At 42.1% G+C, this 20,825-nt stretch overlaps 1 protein-coding gene across 1 annotated transcript in view; it reads left to right on the top strand.

Moving 5' to 3' along the window:
* tnpo3 (transportin 3) overlaps positions 1-20,825 on the top strand; it is a 66,935-nt gene that overhangs the window by 16,499 nt on the left and 29,611 nt on the right. Inside the window, exons 9-14 of the mRNA XM_055653284.1 lie at positions 842-949; positions 2,331-2,422; positions 3,889-4,028; positions 6,264-6,455; positions 11,874-11,965; positions 12,170-12,246. Of these exons, the coding sequence (XP_055509259.1) occupies positions 842-949; positions 2,331-2,422; positions 3,889-4,028; positions 6,264-6,455; positions 11,874-11,965; positions 12,170-12,246 (701 nt within the window). The remainder of the gene's footprint in view (positions 1-841; positions 950-2,330; positions 2,423-3,888; positions 4,029-6,263; positions 6,456-11,873; positions 11,966-12,169; positions 12,247-20,825) is intronic.

The following is a 20,825-nucleotide window of genomic DNA, read 5'->3' as shown; positions in this document are numbered from 1 at the left end:
CAGGACGTTGTGAAGAGAGCAAGATCTGGCTCAGCCCCTGGCCCGAGCAGAGTCCCCTACAGGGTCTACAAGAACTGCCCCTTGTTACTGAAATGGCTGTGGAAGATCCTGAAAGTCATCTGGAGGAGAGGAAAATTGGTGCAGCAGCGGCGATTCGTTGAAGGAGTCTGGATCCCAAAGGAGGAAGATTCCAAGAAGATCGATCAGTTCAGAATCGTCTCCTTGCTAAGCGTTGAAGGCAAGATCTTCTTCAGCATAGTGGCGAGGCGGCTGATCAACTTCCTCTCCAGTAATGGCTATATCGACAGCTCAGTACAAAAGGGAGGCTTATCTGGAGGGCCGGGGTGTCTAGAGCACACGGGAGTGGTGACCCAGCTCGTCAGAGAAGCCAGGGAGAACAAGGGTGACCTGACAGTGCTCTGGCTTGACCTGGCAACGCCTACGGCTCCATCACACACAAGCTGATCCAGACAGTCATGGGCAGCCATCATGTGCTGGGCCAAGTGGCAGATATCATCCTGGACTATTACAACCAGTTCAGATTAAATGGGTAGGGATTCTCTGTGGCAAGACAGAGGAGTGTATGTAAACCATGTCAAGTATGTAATGCCACACCGTTTTTTTCTAAACTGGCATTTTAGCCCCTATCAACCGCTACCACTGCCTGCCAAAACTTTGCATCCATCCTAGTGGTCCATTATCTTGCAAGAATGAATCTTCTTCTTTTCTATACCTGCAATTAAAGTTTGTGGGTTTTATTTATGTCTCTTCCAATCCTGTGAATATTGTCTACATTATTAAGCTTGTTTATTTCTATGTTCCCTGCTTCTTTCATCTACAGGAAGGAATTCCAGAAGACTCTGATGACTTTGGAGAGTTCCGGATCAGGGTGTCAGATCTTGTGAAGGATGTGATATTTCTGGTTGGGTCAATGGAGTGTTTCACCCAGGTGATAAATCTGATTCCATAAATTCATGCTGAGATAAATTAAGTTGTGGTTTATGGGGAATGTTGTGGGTATAAAGGGATTTGAATCCTAAAAATTGTACTTTATGATTGACTTCTAAAGATATAATGGTGATGCAGCAGTTACGTTCATAGACTAATAACCCAGAGGTCTAAACTAACAATCCACACCAGTTCAAAGGCAGCTATGGGATTTTTCATAAAATGCTATTTATTACTAACGGACCACAACTATTAGATTGACATAACTCATCTGATGCACCAATGTGTTAATGGGAGGACATTTTCTATCCTCAACTGATTTGGGTTGCATGTAATTTCATGATTGACTTGCATTCCCTGTTGGCCTTGCAGGTCATTCCATTGCTAGGTCTATTCTGAGTCACCTCCATTGACCCCCTGTTGGGTCCTGTTTTGCAGGATTTAAAATTGGATAGTCATTCCATTGCAGTTGTAGACTGGCTATGGCTGACAAGAGTACTGAGTCACCTCCTATATTGAATACCCAATCCTGGGATGCCTTTCTGAAACACCAGGGGTGGACAGGCTAACAGGAAGATTCTTCCCTGTTTGTGCAGGAAATCCTTTTGAAAACTTTTTTGGATAGTGAATCCATGAACCATTGCAGTTGTATATTGGACTTTAAGAGATGAATAAATGCCCTGACAAGAGTATCAAGTATGGAGAGAGCAACAGATACTTGTAATTACCTAGCATATTGAATACAAAAAACAATCCTGGGATGCCTTAAAAGAATGATTGGCCAAAAACTGGTACCAAGCTAAATAAAGAAATCTTGAGGCATGTGACATTGAGATATAAGGAATACCTTCAACATCAAGAATAAAAAGTCTGCATTTGAAGCACCATTAGTGTAGTAGAACATTTGGAGACATTTCACAGAGGTATTACAGCAAAATTTATATCTAATCAAAGAGAGTGATATTAAAACAGGTGATCAAAAGCCTGGCTAAAGAGGTAAGCTTTAAGGAACGTTAATAGATCAAAGAAATATGAGAGTTTAAAAATAAATTTCAGAACTATGAGCCTTTGCGGTTGTATGCGTGGCTGGCAGTAGTGGGGTGATGAGAGTCTACAGGTACTCAAGAAGTTGAGAATTGAACGACTCAGACATCTTTAGCCGATGCTAATTGCAGTGAGATGGGTGAAATCACTATGGCCTTGAATGGGACGTGGAAAGAGTGCATTTGTGACCAAAATAGCCCTCACTTTAACATTTTAAAATTATCTGATTTAATCTAATTTAATGATGCAAATCTCTTGAGGGGATAAAGAAATAATTCCTGTTTTTATATTACTAATAATTTGTAATGTTTAATTCAATGCTTCATTTATCTTCTAAGCTCTATTCTACATTGAAAGACAGTGGACCTTCTTGGGAGATCACAGAAGCTGTTCTCTTTATAATGGCTTCCATAGCAAAGAGTGTGGATCCGTAAGTGAATGCAATGAATAAAGTCAAAGCATACTGGAAATGTAACTGCAAAAGTTGGTGTTATTTTGGAGTATCGAGTTGCTCCCTGTTCAACTACCCTTCACTGTTTGCATTTACTTCATCTATTTCAATATCTTTTACCTTCTTCATTTTTACCACTACGTATATAATTGATATTTGGCATGGTCAGTAGGTTGAGGCCCTATTTTTACGATATATATCTATGCTCAATGTTTCAAACCATTTGTAATATATTCCATTGGATGAAATGTCTCCATTCTTTGGGTAGAATACATCTTTTCCCTCAAAGTAGTTGTACTAAAGATAAGTTTGTACCTACTAGCTTCGAAGCTCAGTGGAAATTAGTTATTTTTGAGTCCTTGACTTGGAATCTTCGGGTAAAAATTTTCTATTTTTGTTATTTCCTAAATTAATTTTCAGTTAGCTTCCTGCGATTTGAATTTTGATCCAGCTTGCAATTACAAGACCAATCACCATCTTTATTTTGTTGCCTTGAAAATTCTCCTCTTCAAAGATGGGTCCTTAAGACAGAGAGAACAAATGTTAAAAGTATCCCTTTTTAATGTAGGGATATATTTAAGTTAATTTCATCAGGCTACTGAGTTGTCAGTAGCCAGAATTTAGAAGATTGAGGGGGGATCTTATAGAAACTTACAACATTCTTAAGGGGTTGGACAGGCTAGATTGTTCCTGATGTTGGGGAAGTCCAGAACAAGGGGTCACAGTTTAAGGATAAGGGGGAAATCTTTTAGGACCGAGATGAGGAAAACATTTTTCACACAGAGAGTGGTGAATCTCTGGAATTCTCTGCCACAGAAGGTAGTTGAGGCCACAGTTCATTGGCTATATTTAAGAGGGAGTTAGATGTGGCCCTTGTGGCTAAAGGGATCAGGGGGTATGGGGAGAAGGCAGGTACAGGATATTGAGTTGGATGATCAGCCATGCTCATATTGAATGGCGGTGCAGGCTCGAAGGGCCGAATGGCCTACTCCTGCACCTAATTTCTATGTTTCTATGTCACTATTGGAAATTTGGGGAATTTTATTTATTAAAAAAAACAAACCATTCTTAACCCATTTCCTCTCACGATCAAAATCAATGGGTTCAAATCCCAGGGCGTAAGAACTGCCACCAGCAACAGTTTTTGGTGGTGTTTTACATTATCAACAATCTGCCCCTCAGTCATTATTTTCCACCTATCTGTTCTGGTAAACATTAAAGAATAATTGTGATTTCTATCAATCATCCTTTCTCAACTTTGATGATTACTTATCAAACTAATCTCATTGCATTGTTGTTTGTGGAATTTTGCTGTGTGCTACAAAAACATTTAATGCACATCCTTAGAAACTGTTATTACATTTGCATGTAAGACTAAATGTAGTGAAAATAGCTAATTACGCTAACCTGATTGAATTTTTTTTGTGCCTTTTTTGTTGTTGCAGTGACAATAACCCTACCTTAGCTGAAGTACTTGAGGCTGTGGTCCAGCTCCCAGATACTGTGCACATTGCAGTCCGATTCACTAGCATTGAACTGGTTGGCGAACTGAACGAGGTTGTTGATAGAAATCCCAGATTCTTAGGTGTGTAAACTCATTATTCAATTCAAATACTGTTACAACTAAGATGGGTAATATGCTTTTAATGGCTCTGGGCCTGTCTTGGTTCTAAACTGGCTGCAAAGCTATTTTCCTTCCGCCCAGTGAGGGGTAGTCGCATGTTTGGAAGGCGCCTTTAAAGAGGAGGGAGTTCAGATATCATTGACAAACATCAGCAATGATGCTGGTGGACAAGTATATGCTGGAAAAAATAATTAAAATATGTTTTGTAAATTTTCAATCAAATTGAGTGAAATAAATATCGTGCAGACCACAAATACTGATTTCTGGGCTGTGAATATCCCATAGTCCCTGATTTCATTGCTCAGTGTAAAATGGTGGTGACTGCTGCAGGGTAAATTCTCTATGGTTCTCCTATGGCTGCAGGGTAAACTCACTTTGCTTAATTGTGAATTACTATTGTGAATTGATAAATAGTATGTTTTATATATTTTTTTTGTGGGGTATTTTGCATGGTAATTTAGTGCAGACTGTTCCTTTTCCCACCATAAACCTGTGTCTTTGAAGCCACATTGTGGAAAGATGTCATGAGTCTTGTATAAAGACTTGTTCAGATTATCCAGATGATCTTTGCTTTTCTTTCCCTTAACCACATTTCTGTTTAAATACATAAGGGGGGGGGGGGAAAGGGTAACTGGAGAGAGTGTGACAATAGACAATAGGTGCATGAGTAGGCCATTTGGCCCTTCGAGCCAGCACCGCCATTCAATGGGACCTCTTGGGAATCAAAGTGGTCGCCTCTGTGTGGAGCCACAGGAGATGGGCAAGGTACTAAATGAGTATTCTTCTCTGAGAAAGACAGTAGGACGGAGGAAATTGGAGCAGTCACTGGAAGTGTCTTGAGCGCAGTCAAGGTTACCGTCAAAGAAGTACTGAAGGTACTGTCGTGTTTGAAGGTAGACAAATCATCAGGACCTGATGAGATATATCTGTGGACATTACGGGAAACTAGAGTGGAAATTGCGGGAGCGCTGGTTGAAATTTACGAGTAGTCCTTAAATACAGGAGGTGCTGTAAGACTGGAGGGGGGCATATGTTGTGCCTCTTTTCAAGGAGGGATGCTGAAAACTTGCTGGGAACTATAGGCCGGTGAGCTTAACATCTGTAGTTGGTAAGTTACTGTAGAGTATTTGAGGGGTAGGTTATATAGACATTTGGATGGGAAAGGGCTGATTTGGGATAGTTAGCATGGTTTTGTACGTGTTTCACAAATCTGATTGATTTTTTTTGAAGATGTCACCTAAAAGGTTGATGAGGGCAGAGCTGTTCGACAAGCTACTATTTAATTTGTATTCAACACCTTTTTATGCAATGTCTCCGGTAATAACTCATTGCATAAAACATTTCCACATGTCCCATTTGTTCTCTTGTTACAGACTTTAAATTGCTACCTTAAAGCTAGTAGTGGAACTCCCAGCTCTGCATTAATTGAGGAATCAAAGTCTGAATTTAGTCTAACTGGTCAGATGCTTGCTGGCTAAGCTCATGAAAGACATAACTAAATAGCCTAAAAATCCATTGGGCGAGAATGAAATGCTCGGAGAAGGAGAAAGAGGTGCAGCGCACAGGCCTTGAACCTGGTGAGATGTAGGAGGAGCCCGGCCAGAACTCACCCCACAGAGCCCAGTCCCTCCATGCACTAGAGTCTCCCAGCCCATGCAGAGTAGTTATTAAGATGGCTGATCCGTGGGTGGTTGCTGCTGGAGACGCAAGTCGGGACCTGATCAACCCTGGCTGGGTCGCCTGGGCGAGGATGTCTGATGTTGTGAGATCCAATGGCCCCAGATCACATCACTGAGGATGCGTCCCAGCGCATCTAGAAGATGTATATTTTTCACAATTCTCCTAACGATTACATTTCCGCTAGAAAAGATACGGTTGAACTAATAGAAATCCGTTAAGATCATGAAAGGAATAGATGTTTTGGGTATAGAGATCTTCAACATATAAGTTAGTGAATTCAAACCTAACGTTAAAAATTATTAAATATTCTCTTATAATAAATTGATTTGGTAGGAGAATGTGAGTTGGTATATAGTAATCAGGGCAAATGATGTGGATGCCTTAAGGGAGCAGTGAAGATATTGTTGTGGAGCATCATGGATCATTTGGCCCAATTGCCGTTTCTGTACATTTTGCATACAATAAGCAACCCTAAAAATAATCTTGTTTTTTCTGACCATAATCTTCCCCTTCCAGATCCGGTGTTGAATTATTTGATGAAAGGACTACGGGAGAAAACACTAGCTTCAGCAGCAGCCAAGGCCATTCAGAACATCTGCTCCTCCTGCCGTGATCACATGACCCACCACTTTGAGGGCCTCCTGGAGATTGTCCGTTCCCTTGACACCTTCAGCCTCTCCCATGAAGCTGCCATTGGCCTCCTAAAAGGTAGCTTTAATTTTATTCTGGACTGATTCTCATTGGTGCACCGGCCATCAAACTGGATCATGGTTGGTATACTTCGAGGTACATGCAATGAATATATACATCATAGTGTTTGGATGCTGCCAGATCTCTGTCCTTGCTTTCTATGGCTACACTTATCTTGACAAATAACAACTCGGTAAGATGAGTAAGTTTAACTGAAACTTACTAAAAAGGTTGCTGTAAAGCAACTGGTGGTAATTATTAATTGGAGAGGACTTGCCTCAATTAACCGATTAACTCCCCACTTAGAAGTGGAAAGATTAATTTGAAAGCATGAATATAATTAAAATGTTGGTTTAGTATATTAGCCAGCGTATGAAATCATGTACTAATAGCACAATAACCAGTAGTACAGGTTACAGATTTTGTACTGTCAGGACTATCTAAGGAGGTGATTTGAACCTGAGAATATTTGGTAAGAGTGAAGAATAAATGAAGTAAGTTTAGTGGTAAGTGTGTCAGCATTTGCACAGTGCCCATGATTTGTTTTTGAGCATTATATATGTATGTATAGATGTGGGTCAGTATGTTCTGAATAAAAAGGGTGTGATCTAAATCCTTTGAGATCTGGAAATCTAGGCTAGAATGATGTGCCATACAAATGGAATGCTGCACTGTTCTCTGCTATTGTCTTTGATCTGATCCTGTGTCTACCCTCCCTAATGAACATAAAAGACCTCTTGTTATATTGAAAGAAAGCAGGGGAATTGTCAGTATTTGTCTCTACCATTGAAACCCAAGAGCAGATTATAATATCACTGTTTATTGGAGTTAGCTAAAAGCTGAGGACCCGGGGGAGGGGGGGGGGGAGGAGAAATAATTCTCTCTGCAATGTAATAATTGAAATTAATCAGATATTTAGAGAGCTGAGTTTGAGTGACCTGCTAATAATGTTTCTAAATGCGATTGTCCACTGAGGGGTGTCTTTTTTTGGACCTGATTTCATTTGGTTTCTTTTTATAAACTAAATTGTGGAAGTAATTTAGCTCCGCATGCCAGATGAGAAGTGGGTACAGTTAAAGGAGGATAATTTCCAGTAATGTGTACTACCTCTCTTTGCTGTCCAGAGGCAAGATTTGCAGTCAGCCAATCCAACTCATTTCACCTGCTATCAATAAGAGGCTGAATGCAGCAAATGCTATGGGTCCAAGTAACCATCACGCTGGAATTCGATGCTTCAAAATTAGATGCTTCTCCAGTTAAGCCGTTGCCTTATGCCTGCAAAGCTGGCATGTATCTGCCAACATTGGAAAAACTGGCCATTTATGTTATGTCTGTAAAGAACAGGGTAAATCCAGTCTGCCCAAGCATAATATATCAACATTGAATAGGGGCCCTTCAGCCCACAATGTCTGTGGCAAACACGATGGCAAGTTAAACTAATGAGTGGGATCAAAGAGACCGAGTCATCTTCTATTTAGAGGGAAAGGGAAAAGCTCTCCATTGGCTGTAGTCATTCTTGCACACAGGAAGATGGATGAAATTATTGGAGATGAATTGATTATATCAATTCTTGCAGGTATTCCGAATAATCACTGGATTCCACAATCTTTATCATTGAATGTCAGAAATGGGGGTGCAATTCCTTAGACAATAAAACAGTCTATGCCCGCATAAAGCAGGATCTGGACACAATTGTTTGGACTGATGAACAACATTTAATCTGTGTGCCAAATGAATACCAGGTAATGATGCATAGTGAAATCTATCACTGTTGACAACCTGGGGTCACCACCTATTGGGAATGTAACTTGACCAGCTGCATATATACTACACTTATAGAGAGTGTTAGAGGCTTGGTATTCTGAGTCGGGTGACTACTTTTCTGATTTCCCCAAAGCTCATCACCATCTACAGGCACAAATCAAGGGAATGGGATATTTGCCACCTACCTGGACAGGTGTGGCTCCAACAGCAGTTAAAGTTTAACTCTTTACAGCCCACTTGATTGACACCCCTATATTTAATGCCCTCCACCGCAGTGGCTGCCATGTTCAACATCTACACATGCTAGAGGAATAAGTTCCCAACCAACTTAGAAACTTGGAAGTATACCACAGTTCCTTTTGCATCACAGCGTCAAAGTTATACAACACACTTTTTAAAGGCACCCTGAGAATATTTTCCAGGACATTTATTTTAGTTTAGATGCAGCACGGAAACAGGCCCTTCAACCACCGAGTCCGCACCGACCAGCGATCCACGCACGTTAACATTATCCTACACACACTAGGAACAATTTTACATTCATACCAAGCCAATTAACCTACAAACCTGTATGGCTTTCGAGTTTGGGAGGAAGCTGAAGATCTCGGAGAAAAGCCAAGTGGTCACCGGGAGAATGTACAAACTCTGTGCAGACAGCACCCATAGTCGGGATTGAACCCGGGTCTCTGGCGCTGCAAGTGCTTTAAGGCAAAACTCTATCGCTGTGCCACCGTGCTGCCTACATCCCTAATTGGGGATGTTTTTTAAATGCTGGCTTTGTGATCAAAGTCCACATCATGTCAGCGAACTCAAAAATTAAGTTACATTACTTCCATAAGTAACATTTATTCAGGGAATTTAAAGGATGCAACATGATGCAGCTCTATAGGACTTTGTTTAGACCACATTTTGGAGAATTGTGTATAGTTTTGGTCACCCCATTACAGGAAAGCTCTGGAGAGGGTGCAGAGGAGGTTTACCAAAAGGTTGCCTGGATTTTCGGCTACAGGGAGAGGTTGGATAGACTTGGAATGTTTTTTCTGGAAAGTTGAAGGTTGTGGGGAAACTTGTTAGAAGCATATCAAACTGAGAGGCATTAATAGGGTAGACAGTCAAAACCTTTTTCCCAGGGTGGAAATGTCTAACAGCAGAGGGTATAGCTGTAAGGTGAGGGGGGAAGTTTAATGAAGATTGCTGGGCTGTTTTTATACTCGGAGGGTGGTGGGGGCCTGGAACACATTTGCAGGTGTGTGGTGGAGGCAGATACAATAGTGGTGGTTTAAGAGGCTTTTAGATAGGCACATGCAAGTGCATGGAATAGAGGGCTATGGATCATGTTCAGCTCGGCACAAACATTGTGGGCTGAAGGGCACGTTTCCTGTGCTGTATTGTGCTATGTTCCATATTTTTCATGTTGAGGCAAAATATACCATACGTAGTGGCACAAAAGAGAAAATAAACTGTGCAGAGCATAGTGTTATATTAACAGAAAAACTTAATACCAGGGGGCATAGATTTACAGTGAGAAGTTTAGCAGTGAATTGAGCAAGATAAATTTTAACCAATGATGGTGGTTACAGTCTGGAATGCACTGCCTCAAAAGCAGGTGAAGGCAAGTATTCTCAACATAAATTTATTTTTGGATAAGCAATTGAGTCACCAAGATATGGTAAGCAATGGATCAAGTGCTGGTAAATTATACTAGTAGAAATAGATGTGGTAGACTGAAGGGCCTATTTCTATACTATGTAACACTATAGACAATAGGTGCAGGAGTAGGCCATTCGACCCTTCGCGACAGCACCGCCAATCAATGTGATCATGGCTGATCACCCCCAATCAGTACCCCGTTCCTGCCTTCTCCCCATATCGCCTGACTGCGCTATCTTTAAGAGCCCTATCTAGCTCTCTCTTGAAAGTATCCAGAGAACCGGCCTCCACCGCCCTCTGAGGCAGAGAATTCCACAGACTAACAACTCTCTGTGAGAAAAAGTGTTTCCTCTTCTCTGTCCTAATTGGCTTACCCCTTATTCTTAAACTGCGGCCCCTGGTTCTGGACTCCCGGAACATCGGGATCATGTTTCCTGCCTCTAGCGTGTCCAAACCCTTAACAATCTTACATGTTTCAATAAGATATCCTCTCATCCTTCTAAACTCCAGAGCACAAGCTCAGCCGCTCCATTCTCTCAGCATATGACAGCATATGACAGTCCCGTCATCCCGGGAATTAACATAGAAACATAGAAAATAGGTGCAGGAGTAGGCCATTCGGCCCTTCGAGCCTGCACCGCCATTCAATGGCTGATCATCCAACTCCGTATCCTGTACCTGCCTTCTCTCCATACCCCCTGATCCCTTTAGGCACAAGGGCCACATCTAACTCCCTCTTAAATATAGCCAATGAACTGGCCTCAACTACCTTCTGTGGCAGAGAATTCCACAGATTCACCACACTCTGTGTAAAAAATGATTTTCTTATTTTGGGCCTAAAAGACTTCCCTCTTATCCTTAAACTGTGACTCCTAGTTCTGGACTTCCCCAACATCGGGAATAATCTTCCTGCATCTAGCCTGTCCAAACCCTTAATTTGTATGTTTCTATAAGATCCCCCCCCCTCAATCTTCTAAATTCTAGCGAGTACAAGCCGAGTCCATCCAGTCTTTCTTCATATGAAAGTCCTGACATCCCAGGAATCAGTCTGGTGAACCTACTCTGTACTCCCTCTATGGCAAGAATGTCTTTCCTCAGATTAGGAGACCAAAACTGTACGCAATACTCCAGGTGTGGTCTCACCAAGACCCTGTACAACTGCAGTAGAACCTCCCTGCTACTATACTCAAATCCTTTTGCTATGAATGCTAACATACCATTTGCTTTCTTCACTGCCTGCTGCACCTGCATGCCTACTTTCAGAGTCTGAAGAAGGGTTTCGGCCCGAAACGTTGCCTATTTCCTTCGCTCCATAGATGCTGCTGCACCCGCTGAGTTTCTCCAGCTTTTTTGTGTAACCTGCCTACTTTCATTGACTGGTGTAGCATGACACCCAGGTCTCGTTGCATCTCCCCTTTTCCTAATCGGCCACCATTCAGATATTAGTCTACTTTCCTGTTTTTGCCTAACCTTGTAAAACTATGCTGCACTCCCTCAATAGCAAGAATGTCCTTCCTCAAATTAGGGAACCAAAACTGCACACAATACTCCAGATGTGGTCCCACTAGGGCCCTGTACAACTGAAGAATTACCTCTTTGCTCCTATACTCGACTCCTCTTGTTATAGAGGCCAACATGCCATTCGCTTTCTTCACTGCCTGCTGTACCTGCATGCTTACTTTCATAGATTGATGAACAAGGATCCCCAAATCCCGTTGTACTTCCCCTTTTCATCAACTTGATGCCATTTAGATAGTAATCTGCCTTCCTGTTTTTGATACCAAAGTGGATAGCCTCACATTTATCCACATTAAAATGCATCTGCCCAGTCCCCCAATCTGTCCAAGTCACCCTGCATTCTCATAGCATCCTCTTCACAGTTCACACTGCCACCCAGCTTTGTGTCATCTGCAAATTTGCTAATATTACTTTGAATCCCTTCATCCAAATCATTGATGTATATTGTGAATAGCTGCAGTCCCAGCACTATGACTGGATTATTGTTTTGTTCTTTTACCATAGGTACAGCACTTGTTCTTTGCCGGCTTCCTCTGGATAAGATCACTGAATGCCTTAGCGAGCTGTGTGCTGTGCAAGTCATGGCATTAAAAAAGGTAAGCTGGGTTGACTTGTTGGAGCACGGTGTCGTCACCAGGAGTCGAAAGCGCAGTAGTGCATAATACCTCTTCCGACCCCTACCTCCCTGACCGTAAGCTGCATTTGTCTTGAATTAAGCCCTCCCGACTTCTAGTTGGCTTTCCATTTCTAATAACGCGTGTGAAACTGTCTTCAGATTCTAAGTACTATTTTTGTTTCAGCTCCTGGCACAAGAGCTCAGCAATGACTTGGCTACAGACCCCACCATATGGTTGGATCGACTGGCTGTTATTTTTAGGTATGGTGGATTTTCGCTGGAAACATTTGTAGTTCTGTTGTATTAATGCAGTTACTTTGTGTTGCATGTTATTATAATGGTTCATTTATATATTTTGTACTTTTATAATGGTACAATTTGTGTTTCATTGATACTTGATGCTTAAGGAACTTGTTGCTTCAGGAAGATGAGTAAAATCTAGAAATGTTAAATAAAACCAAAAGAATAAAGCTACAGGAAGGATATTGTTAATCTGAAAACAGGGCAGGAAAGATTAACTGAAATGTTACCAGGCTTTAAGGGCTTCAGTTATAAGAAGAGATTAGATCGACTGGAGCAATTTCCGGGAGGTTATGAGTCTAAGAAGTGACATTATAGAAGTATACAAAATCCTAAGAGGTATAGATAAGGCCACTGTTTTTTTTCCCCCCATGGTGGAGTTTAGAACTCAAGGGAATAGGATGAAGATGAAAGGGGGAAGATGTAAAAGAAACCTGCAGGCGGTGTACATGTGGAATAAGCAGCCGGAGCATGTTGCAGAGTAGGCTACAATCGTGACATTCAGAAAACAATTAGACAAGTACATGGATAAGAAATGTTTAGATGGATACAGGCCAAATACAAGCAAATTATTCTATCACGGTTATAAAGCCTATGGTTGGCATGGATGGGGTCTGTTTCCATGGCACGCCTCTCCGACAATGAAGTTTAGTTAGATTTCTTAAATCACTGTTCAGATCTAAACATGAAGTATTGTACACATTTCAGGGCATTGCACTTTGCATAGTTTGGTCAAATCTTTGGGAAATAGTGCATACAGATTGACCTGCTGAGCACTTCTATTCTCAGCTTTTGCTTTGGAAACCAGTAGTTGGGACAAGTGAACGGTTTAGTGGAGGGATTAGAGAAACGGGAGAGTTTGCAGAGAATGTTAAGGGGAAAAATAAGAAGTCTTCATGATTATGAAGGATTTGAATAGAATAAATGAGAATCTTCCCCAATGACGGGGAGAATTAGGCAAAATAAAAGACTGTATGAAACAGTTAAGTATTTTGAGAGTAAACAAATTTGACCCTTTTGGACCGTAGGTGACAGGCTCTGTGGTTTTGAAGAGCAGAGCCAGATCACACCCTATGTGTTTGTGACACCCTTTCAGATTATTTGCAGCAAGGGGTTCTTGTAGCTTTCGGACACTTTTGAATGGTTATTTTTTCCCCAATTTATGTATTGAAGATATTATGCAATATGTTGCATTTTGTGGGATTTGTAAATTTGAATCTGAATGATGTGCGATTTGGAGGGGAAATGTAAATGATATTATCATGTGCACACCGCCCTTGACCTAAAATGTAAGGTTGAGAGTTTGAATGGTGCTGTCAAATAAGTCATGCTGCATTGTATCTTGTAGATGACAGCCATGCTGCACGGGTGGTGCAGACTGTCTAAGATGCTGTATGAGGTGCTTTGCTTTGGAAGAGGAATGGCTTGAATGTTATTAGAACTGCACTCAGATGGAAATTGGAGAGCAGTCCATCACATTTCTGACATGTACCTCAAATGTTGAAAAGGCTTTGGGTTGTCAGAAGACAGGCATTTTACCAAGGAATACATGTTGAGGCCTGAGCCTCAGTATTGTGGCTATAGTATTTATCGCAGTAAAACAAATGATGGTGATTAATTTTATCTTCCTCAATTTGACCACCTTGCCCTCTCCTGTGGTGTTGCCAGGGCTTTAATTATATGTATGCTGATTAACTTGATATCCAAGTTCTTCATGTGTGTGCAGCAATGTAAGGCGATATCTTTACTTGAACTTTACTTTTACGCAAACAAGTTTCCCAGCAGTGGTCAGGAACAGTGTGGTTTGATGCTGCAACCCTGCTGAAGTCAGCTTAGTTAGCACAAAGTGGAACCTTCCTAACATGGACGGTTCCGTTGCTATCAGCACATCTATCAGAAATTATGCAATGAAAATGATCTCTGTTAATGCTTGTGCCCACAATTTGCACATGGTTTGGCAACGTACCACATTTGCACCCTTACAAAACCGGAACGGCACCGCGTGATTAATCTTTAAATAGATGCACTGGCATCCCAATTAACAATTGCTTTGCTGTAGAGATTTCACACAGTACGTGCTCTACTGTGCAATTTATCTGACAGGACATCCCTGTGTTTAGTATTTAGCCTGGAACTGTACAGTGATTAATCTGCATCCTGCCACATAAAGTATGGAACTGTATTTTCTCTTCCCTGATTAATCCTTACCATGCTGTAAAAAGTCTGTGACTTGACACTGACTTTACTCTTGTAATTCCCTACGAACTGGAATTGCACATAATGGGTTGGACTTGACCCAGCTTGCTCCTTGGAGTTGCTGCCTGGGCTAACCAAGTGTCTGCACCTAGCTCTCCTATCCGTGTGCTCCTGCCAGTTGTCTCGTGGTCATGCAGCCTTTCTGTGAAGTGCCATTGGTGGCAAGTGGTGGTTCTGAAAAGTGCTGTCAGACCGTTTCACCTTTTCACTGGTACCAGTGAAAAACAAATATTTTAAAAGAACTTTAAAACAATTAAAAAAAGTAATAAATTGATTAAATAATGACATATTTGAAAATGCAAAACTGCTCTTGTTTAATTAAATATAAAGTAAATCAAGAAAAATATACAAGATATTTACTTTAATGTGCCTTTTTAATAAAGGTCATTGATCCCATTCAGATTAATGCAGGTGCACCAGACACTTCAGTGTAAGTTCAGGAGTACACCAAGAGCTCTGCTACCCTAGCACAGACTTGCATGTGAATTGCAACTTAACTCTCCAGGTTTCTCCAGCTCTGAACATAACCTATTTGCTCTTGCCCTTATGGCCAGGCGTTTAAAGTCAAGAGCATCCATTATTGCAGATGAAGATTTATTATGCCAGCATAGCCTGTGATTGAGTTAATTGATATTGCTGTCTGTTGGTAAGGATTTTTTTTCAAGAAGCAATTACAATAGTAAAATAAACCACCCAATGAAGTTTGCGCAAGATTTTTTTCTAAATGTTGTCATGATATTTACTTTCTTTTCCCCTACCTCACTTCTCCCTCCATTTTTGTACCTTCAGGTTTGTGACGATGTGACATAGTGATTAAGATAAAGTAATCAAAGTCTGCTGACCTAAACTTTACATAGGACAAGCAACAATTCTACCAAATTGCTATCAGTATGTTTATGCTAAACCACATAACTATAAGTGGCTGTCCAAGTACTAATCCTGATACCTTTTTTCTCCTCTATGTCTACAGTTGTAATTTTCCCCACATATAGTTAACTTTGTTCATCTTATTTAAATATAACCTGGGTAATACCACCATATCCAGATTCACCAGTTGTATAAAATGAAGTATTAAATTGGAAATAAAATCAACAGATTGAGATAATGGGAAAAGCAGAGGCAAAGAACAATTGACTTCAACAATTGAACACAAGCAAATTGATTTCAACACAACCTGATGTGATCCATTTTTGATCTGTAGGAGATAGAATATTGTCTCAATCATGAAACCTTTGAAATGATAGTTAAAGAAATTTGTGGTGAGGATGGGATTAGAAGAACAAATATGCCAGGAGATTGCAGACAGCTGCAGGTCAAATAAGGTTGTTGTAGTAGGGGATTTTAACTTTTCCAATATTGACTGGGAAAATCATTGTGTGAAGGGCTTAAATGGGGTACAATTCCTCAAAAGTTTTCAGGAGAGTTTTCTCAAGAAGTATGTAGATGCCCCCACACATGAGAGGGCAACATTGGGAAATTGGGAAGGGCAAGTTAGTGAAGTGTATGTGGAGGAGCCTTTTGGGACTAGTGACCACAGTTCGATTAGGTTTAAGATAGTTATCGACAGGGACAGTGAGGGCCCACGTGTTCAACTGGGATAAAGCCAACTTTGAGGGTATGAGAGAAGGTCTTGCTCATGTTGACTGGAACAGGTTATTTGAGGGGAAAGGAACAGCGCCAAGTGGGATGTTTTAAAAGAGTGCTGACAAAAGCTCAGGATACGTACGTCCCTGTTAGAGTGCAGGGCAAAGCAGACAAACGTATGAAAGCTTGGCTTACGAGGGAAATTAAGGCATTGGTCAAAAACAAGAAGGATGCATGGGATAGGTATAGGCAGCTGGGATCAAGTGCATCCCTGGAGGAGTTTTGGGAACTAAGGAGTAAACTGAAAAAGGAGATCAGAAGGGCAAAAAGGGGCCAGGAGATAGCTCTGGCGGGTAGCATTAAGGGCAATCCCAAAAGATTTTATAAATACATAAGCAGAGCTGCCAAATAGTGTGGACTTTCCGCATTTTGTACGGAAATGCGATAAGAATACTGATGTATGATTTTCCATTGTTAAATAACGAATTTTTAAAAAATCGGCCTGACTTCCTGTTTCATTAACATACCACTCGCCAATGGAAAAGTAATAACCCGGTGAAATTGACTTAGGATCTTGCTGCTTAAAAAATGCAAGGATATATAAAGTCATACTGTACCTCTAAAATTTATAGCAGACTAAATCTATTAGTATTTAAAATTTCAAGATCTGGATGATTTATTTTTTGTAAGCTTTGATCTGCCTGTCCCGCTCCAGGTTTAAACAGCGCCGTCAGTTTAATGTGTGGGAATTTAAACGAAGAGCTGTCGGCTACAGCACTATGGGTTCTCAGATTCAGATTCAGATTCAATTTTAATTGTCATTGTCAGTGTACAGTACAGAGACAACGAAATGCATTTAGCATCTCCCTTGAAGAGCGACATAGCAAACGATTTGAAAAAAAAATAAATAATAAGTGTCCGGGGGGGGGGGGTGATTGGCAGTCACCGAGGTACGTTGTTTAGTAGAGTGACAGCCGCCGGAAAGAAGCTGTTCCTCGACCTGCTGGTTCGGCAACGGAGAGACCTGTAGCGCCTCCCGGATGGTAGGAGGGTAAACAGTCCATGGTTGGGGTGAGAGCAGTCCTTGGCGATGCTGAGCGCCCTCCGCAGACAGCGCTTGCTTTGGACAGACTCAATGGAGGGGAGCGTGGAACCGGTGATGCGTTGGGCAATTTTCACCACCCTCTGCAGTGCCTTCCGGTCGGAGACAGAGCAGTTGCCATACCATACTGTGATGCAGTTGGTAAGGATGCTCTCGATGGTGCAGCGGTAGAAGTTCACCAGGATCTGAGGAGACAGATGGACCTTCTTCAGTCTCCTCAGGAAGAAGAGACGCTGATGAGCCTTCTTGATCAGAGTAGAGGTATTGTGGGTCCAAGAGAGGTCATCGGAGATGTTGACTCCCAGGAACCTGAAGCTAGAAACACGTTCCACCTCCGTCCCGTTAATGTGGATGGGGGTGTGCGTGCCACCTCTGGACTTCCTGAAGTCTACAATGAGCTCCTTGGTCTTCTAAATATAGCGCTACTGGCTGGAGCCCTATGGGTCACAGACTGCTCGGGAAAATTCTCGTATAACAATGAGTCTTTGGAATTCTCTATCTCAGTGGAAGTAGAGCCTTTGCTTATTTTTCACGCAGTGATAGAATTCTGGATAAGCCTAGTGGTGAAAGGTTACCAGTGGGATTGCAGTTACATTGGGATTGGGATTGGCCTTGATTTTACAGAACGGTAGGTGGGCTCAAGAGAGAGAGAGGGAGGGGTGGAGAGAGAGAGGGAGAGGAGGGAGGGAATAAGAGAAGGAGGGTGAAAAAAAGGGAAGAGAGGGAGGGTGGGAGGGAAATGGGGAGGGAGGGAGAGAGGGAACGAGGGAGGGAGAGGGAGGCTTCCAATATGGCTTCTACATCATCATCTGGTGCTAAAAGCAGGAAGCAGCCATTCAAACAGCTGTATACAAAGAGATGGCAATGAATGTATAACTTAGAATAAGTTGGTAGCAATGTTATGCGTTCTTGTACTCTTACATGGGTATGACCGCACATTTAAAAAAAAAAAAAACATTTTTTTCAGCAAAATGGCACCACATAAAAATACTGATTTTCAGGTACTAGAATACTGAAATGCTCTGACAAAACTTGGCAGCTCAGCATAAGGGAGAAAAGGGTAACTGGAGCGAGAGAGTGAAACTTCTCAGGAATCAAAGCGGTTAACTCTGTGTGGAGCCACAGGAGATGGGCAAGGTCCTCAATGAGTATTTCTCCTCTGTATTTACTGAGGAGAAAGACAGTAGGACGGAGGAACTTGGGGCAGTCAATGGAAGCGTCTTGAGAGCAGTCAGTGTTATCGTCGAAGACGTCCTGAAGGTACTATCGTGTATGAAGGTAGACAAATCTCCAGGGCCTGATCAATATATCCAAGGACATTGTGGGAAATCAAAGAGGAAATTGCTAGAGCCCTGGTTGAAATTTACGAGTAGTCCTTAAATATAGGAGAAGTGCCGGAAGACTGGAGGGTGGCAAATGTTGTGCCTCTTTTCAAGATGGGCTGCAGGGAAAATGCTGGGAACTATAGGCCTGTGAGCTTAATACTAGTGAGTATTCTGAGGGATAGGTTATACAGGCATTTGGATGGGCAAGGGCTGATTAGGGATAGTCAGCATCGTTTTGTACGTGGGAGGTTGTGTCTCACAAATCTGATTGATTTTTGAAGACGTGACCAAAAAGGTCGATGAGGGCAGAACTGTAGATGCTGTATACATGGATTTCAGTAAGGCATTTGACACTGTTCCGCATGGTTGGCTTCTCTGGAAGGTTAGATCTCATGGGATCAATGGAGAGATAGCTGAATGGATAGCAAATTGGCTCTATGGAAGGAAACAGAGGGTGATGGTCGAAGATTGCTTCTTGGACTGGAGGCCTGTGACTAGCCGTGTGCCTCTGGGTTCGGTGCTGGGCCCGTTACTGTTTGTCATCTATATCAATGATTTGGATGAGAACATACAGGGCAAGATGAGGAAATTTGCTGATGTGGGTGGTTTTGCAGAAAGTGAAGATGGTCGTGAAAGATTGCAGCAGGATCTGGATCAATTGGCCAGGTGGGCTGAGGAATGGAATTTAATACAGAGAAGTGTGAGGTGTTGCATTTTGGGACATCTAACAATGGCAAGACTTACACAGTGAATGGTAGGCCTCTGGGGAGCGTTGTAGAGCAGAGGGATCTAGGAGTGCAGGTGCATGGTTCCTTGAAGGTTCCTTGAAGGTCGAGTCTCAGGTCGATAAAGTGGTCAAAAAGGCTTTTGGCACATTGACCTTCATCAGTCAGAGTATAGAGTATAAAAGTTGGGAGGTCATGTTGCAGTTTTTCAGACGTTGGTGAGACCGCATTTAGAATATTGTGTTCAGTTCTGGGCACCATGTTATAGGAAAGATATTGTCAAGCTTGAAAGAGTTCAGAGAAGATTTATGAGGATGTTGCCAGGACTAGACTTGATCAGCCATGATCATATTGAATGGCGGTGCAGGCTCGAAGGGCCGAATGGCCTACTCCTGCACCTAATTTCTATGTTTCTATGTAGAGGGTGTGAGCTATAGGGAGAGGTTGTGTAGGCTGGGTCTCTTCCTTTGAGCGCAGGAGGATGAGGGGTGGTCTTTTAGAGGTGTACAACATCGGATAGAGGAATAGATCGGATAGATACACAGAGTCTCTTGCCCAGAGTATGGGAATTGAGGACCAGAGGACATCAGTTCAAGGTTAAAGAGAAAAGATTTCACAGGAATCTGAGGGGTAACTTTTACACACTAAAGGTCGTGGGTGGATGGAACAAACTGCCAGATGAGGCTAGGACGATCCCAAAGTTTAAGAAACAGATAGACAGGTACATGGATAGGACAGGTTTGGAGAACTATGGACCAAGCGCAGGCAGGTGGGACTAGTGTGGCTTAGACATGTTAGCGGGTGTGGGCAAGTTGGGCCGAAGGACCTGTGTGCACAAAAGGCTAAAGAAAAGCTAATTTTTAATATATTTTTGGCTGCAAATCATCCAAATGCTCGGCTGTAGTAAATTCTTGTCGGACACCGCCTTTTCCTGTCCCATTGATCTTATCTCCTCATACCTTGTCTGTATCCTGCTCCCCCTTGCCCAGCCCCTTTGCGATTACATCTGGGGCACCTTGCATACTCTCCAACTTTGATCCCATTTCCCATCCTCATCTTCACCGTGGTATACACTTCCTTCTCCCAATTAGGAACGTCTTAAAGCTCTCTGCTTCTGTCTGCAACAATTATGCAACTAGTTCTCTCCTACCAACACTCATCATCCACCCACATTCCGCACATTTCACCTGGCAGTTCTGGTTCTATCTGCCCTTCACCTCTCCCCCAATAGTTCCCATTATCACCTTCCTTATCAGGTTCCAGTGCTTGGCCTTTGTATTCCTGCTTATCATCTACCTAGCTGTCTCGACCTTTACCCTCCTCTTTCCCAACCTGGTTCCATCCGTTCTTTTTGTGTGCCTTCATTTATTGTCCACGGTTTCTGTCTCCAAATTCTTCCCCTTTCCTTCCCCTACTTTTGCCCATCTTGCTTCACCCCTATTCGGCCCACCAATCACCCACTAACATCTGTCTCCCTCTCTCCTCTTGCTTTACATGGGTTATCTTCCCTCACCACTGTTAGTCACGATGCAAGGTTTTGAACTAAAA

The sequence above is a fragment of the Leucoraja erinacea genome, chromosome 22, assembly GCF_028641065.1.
Source record: "Leucoraja erinacea ecotype New England chromosome 22, Leri_hhj_1, whole genome shotgun sequence".
NCBI classification, from domain to species: Eukaryota; Metazoa; Chordata; class Chondrichthyes; order Rajiformes; family Rajidae; genus Leucoraja; species Leucoraja erinaceus.
This window is presented reverse-complemented; position numbering and strand designations above follow the sequence as displayed.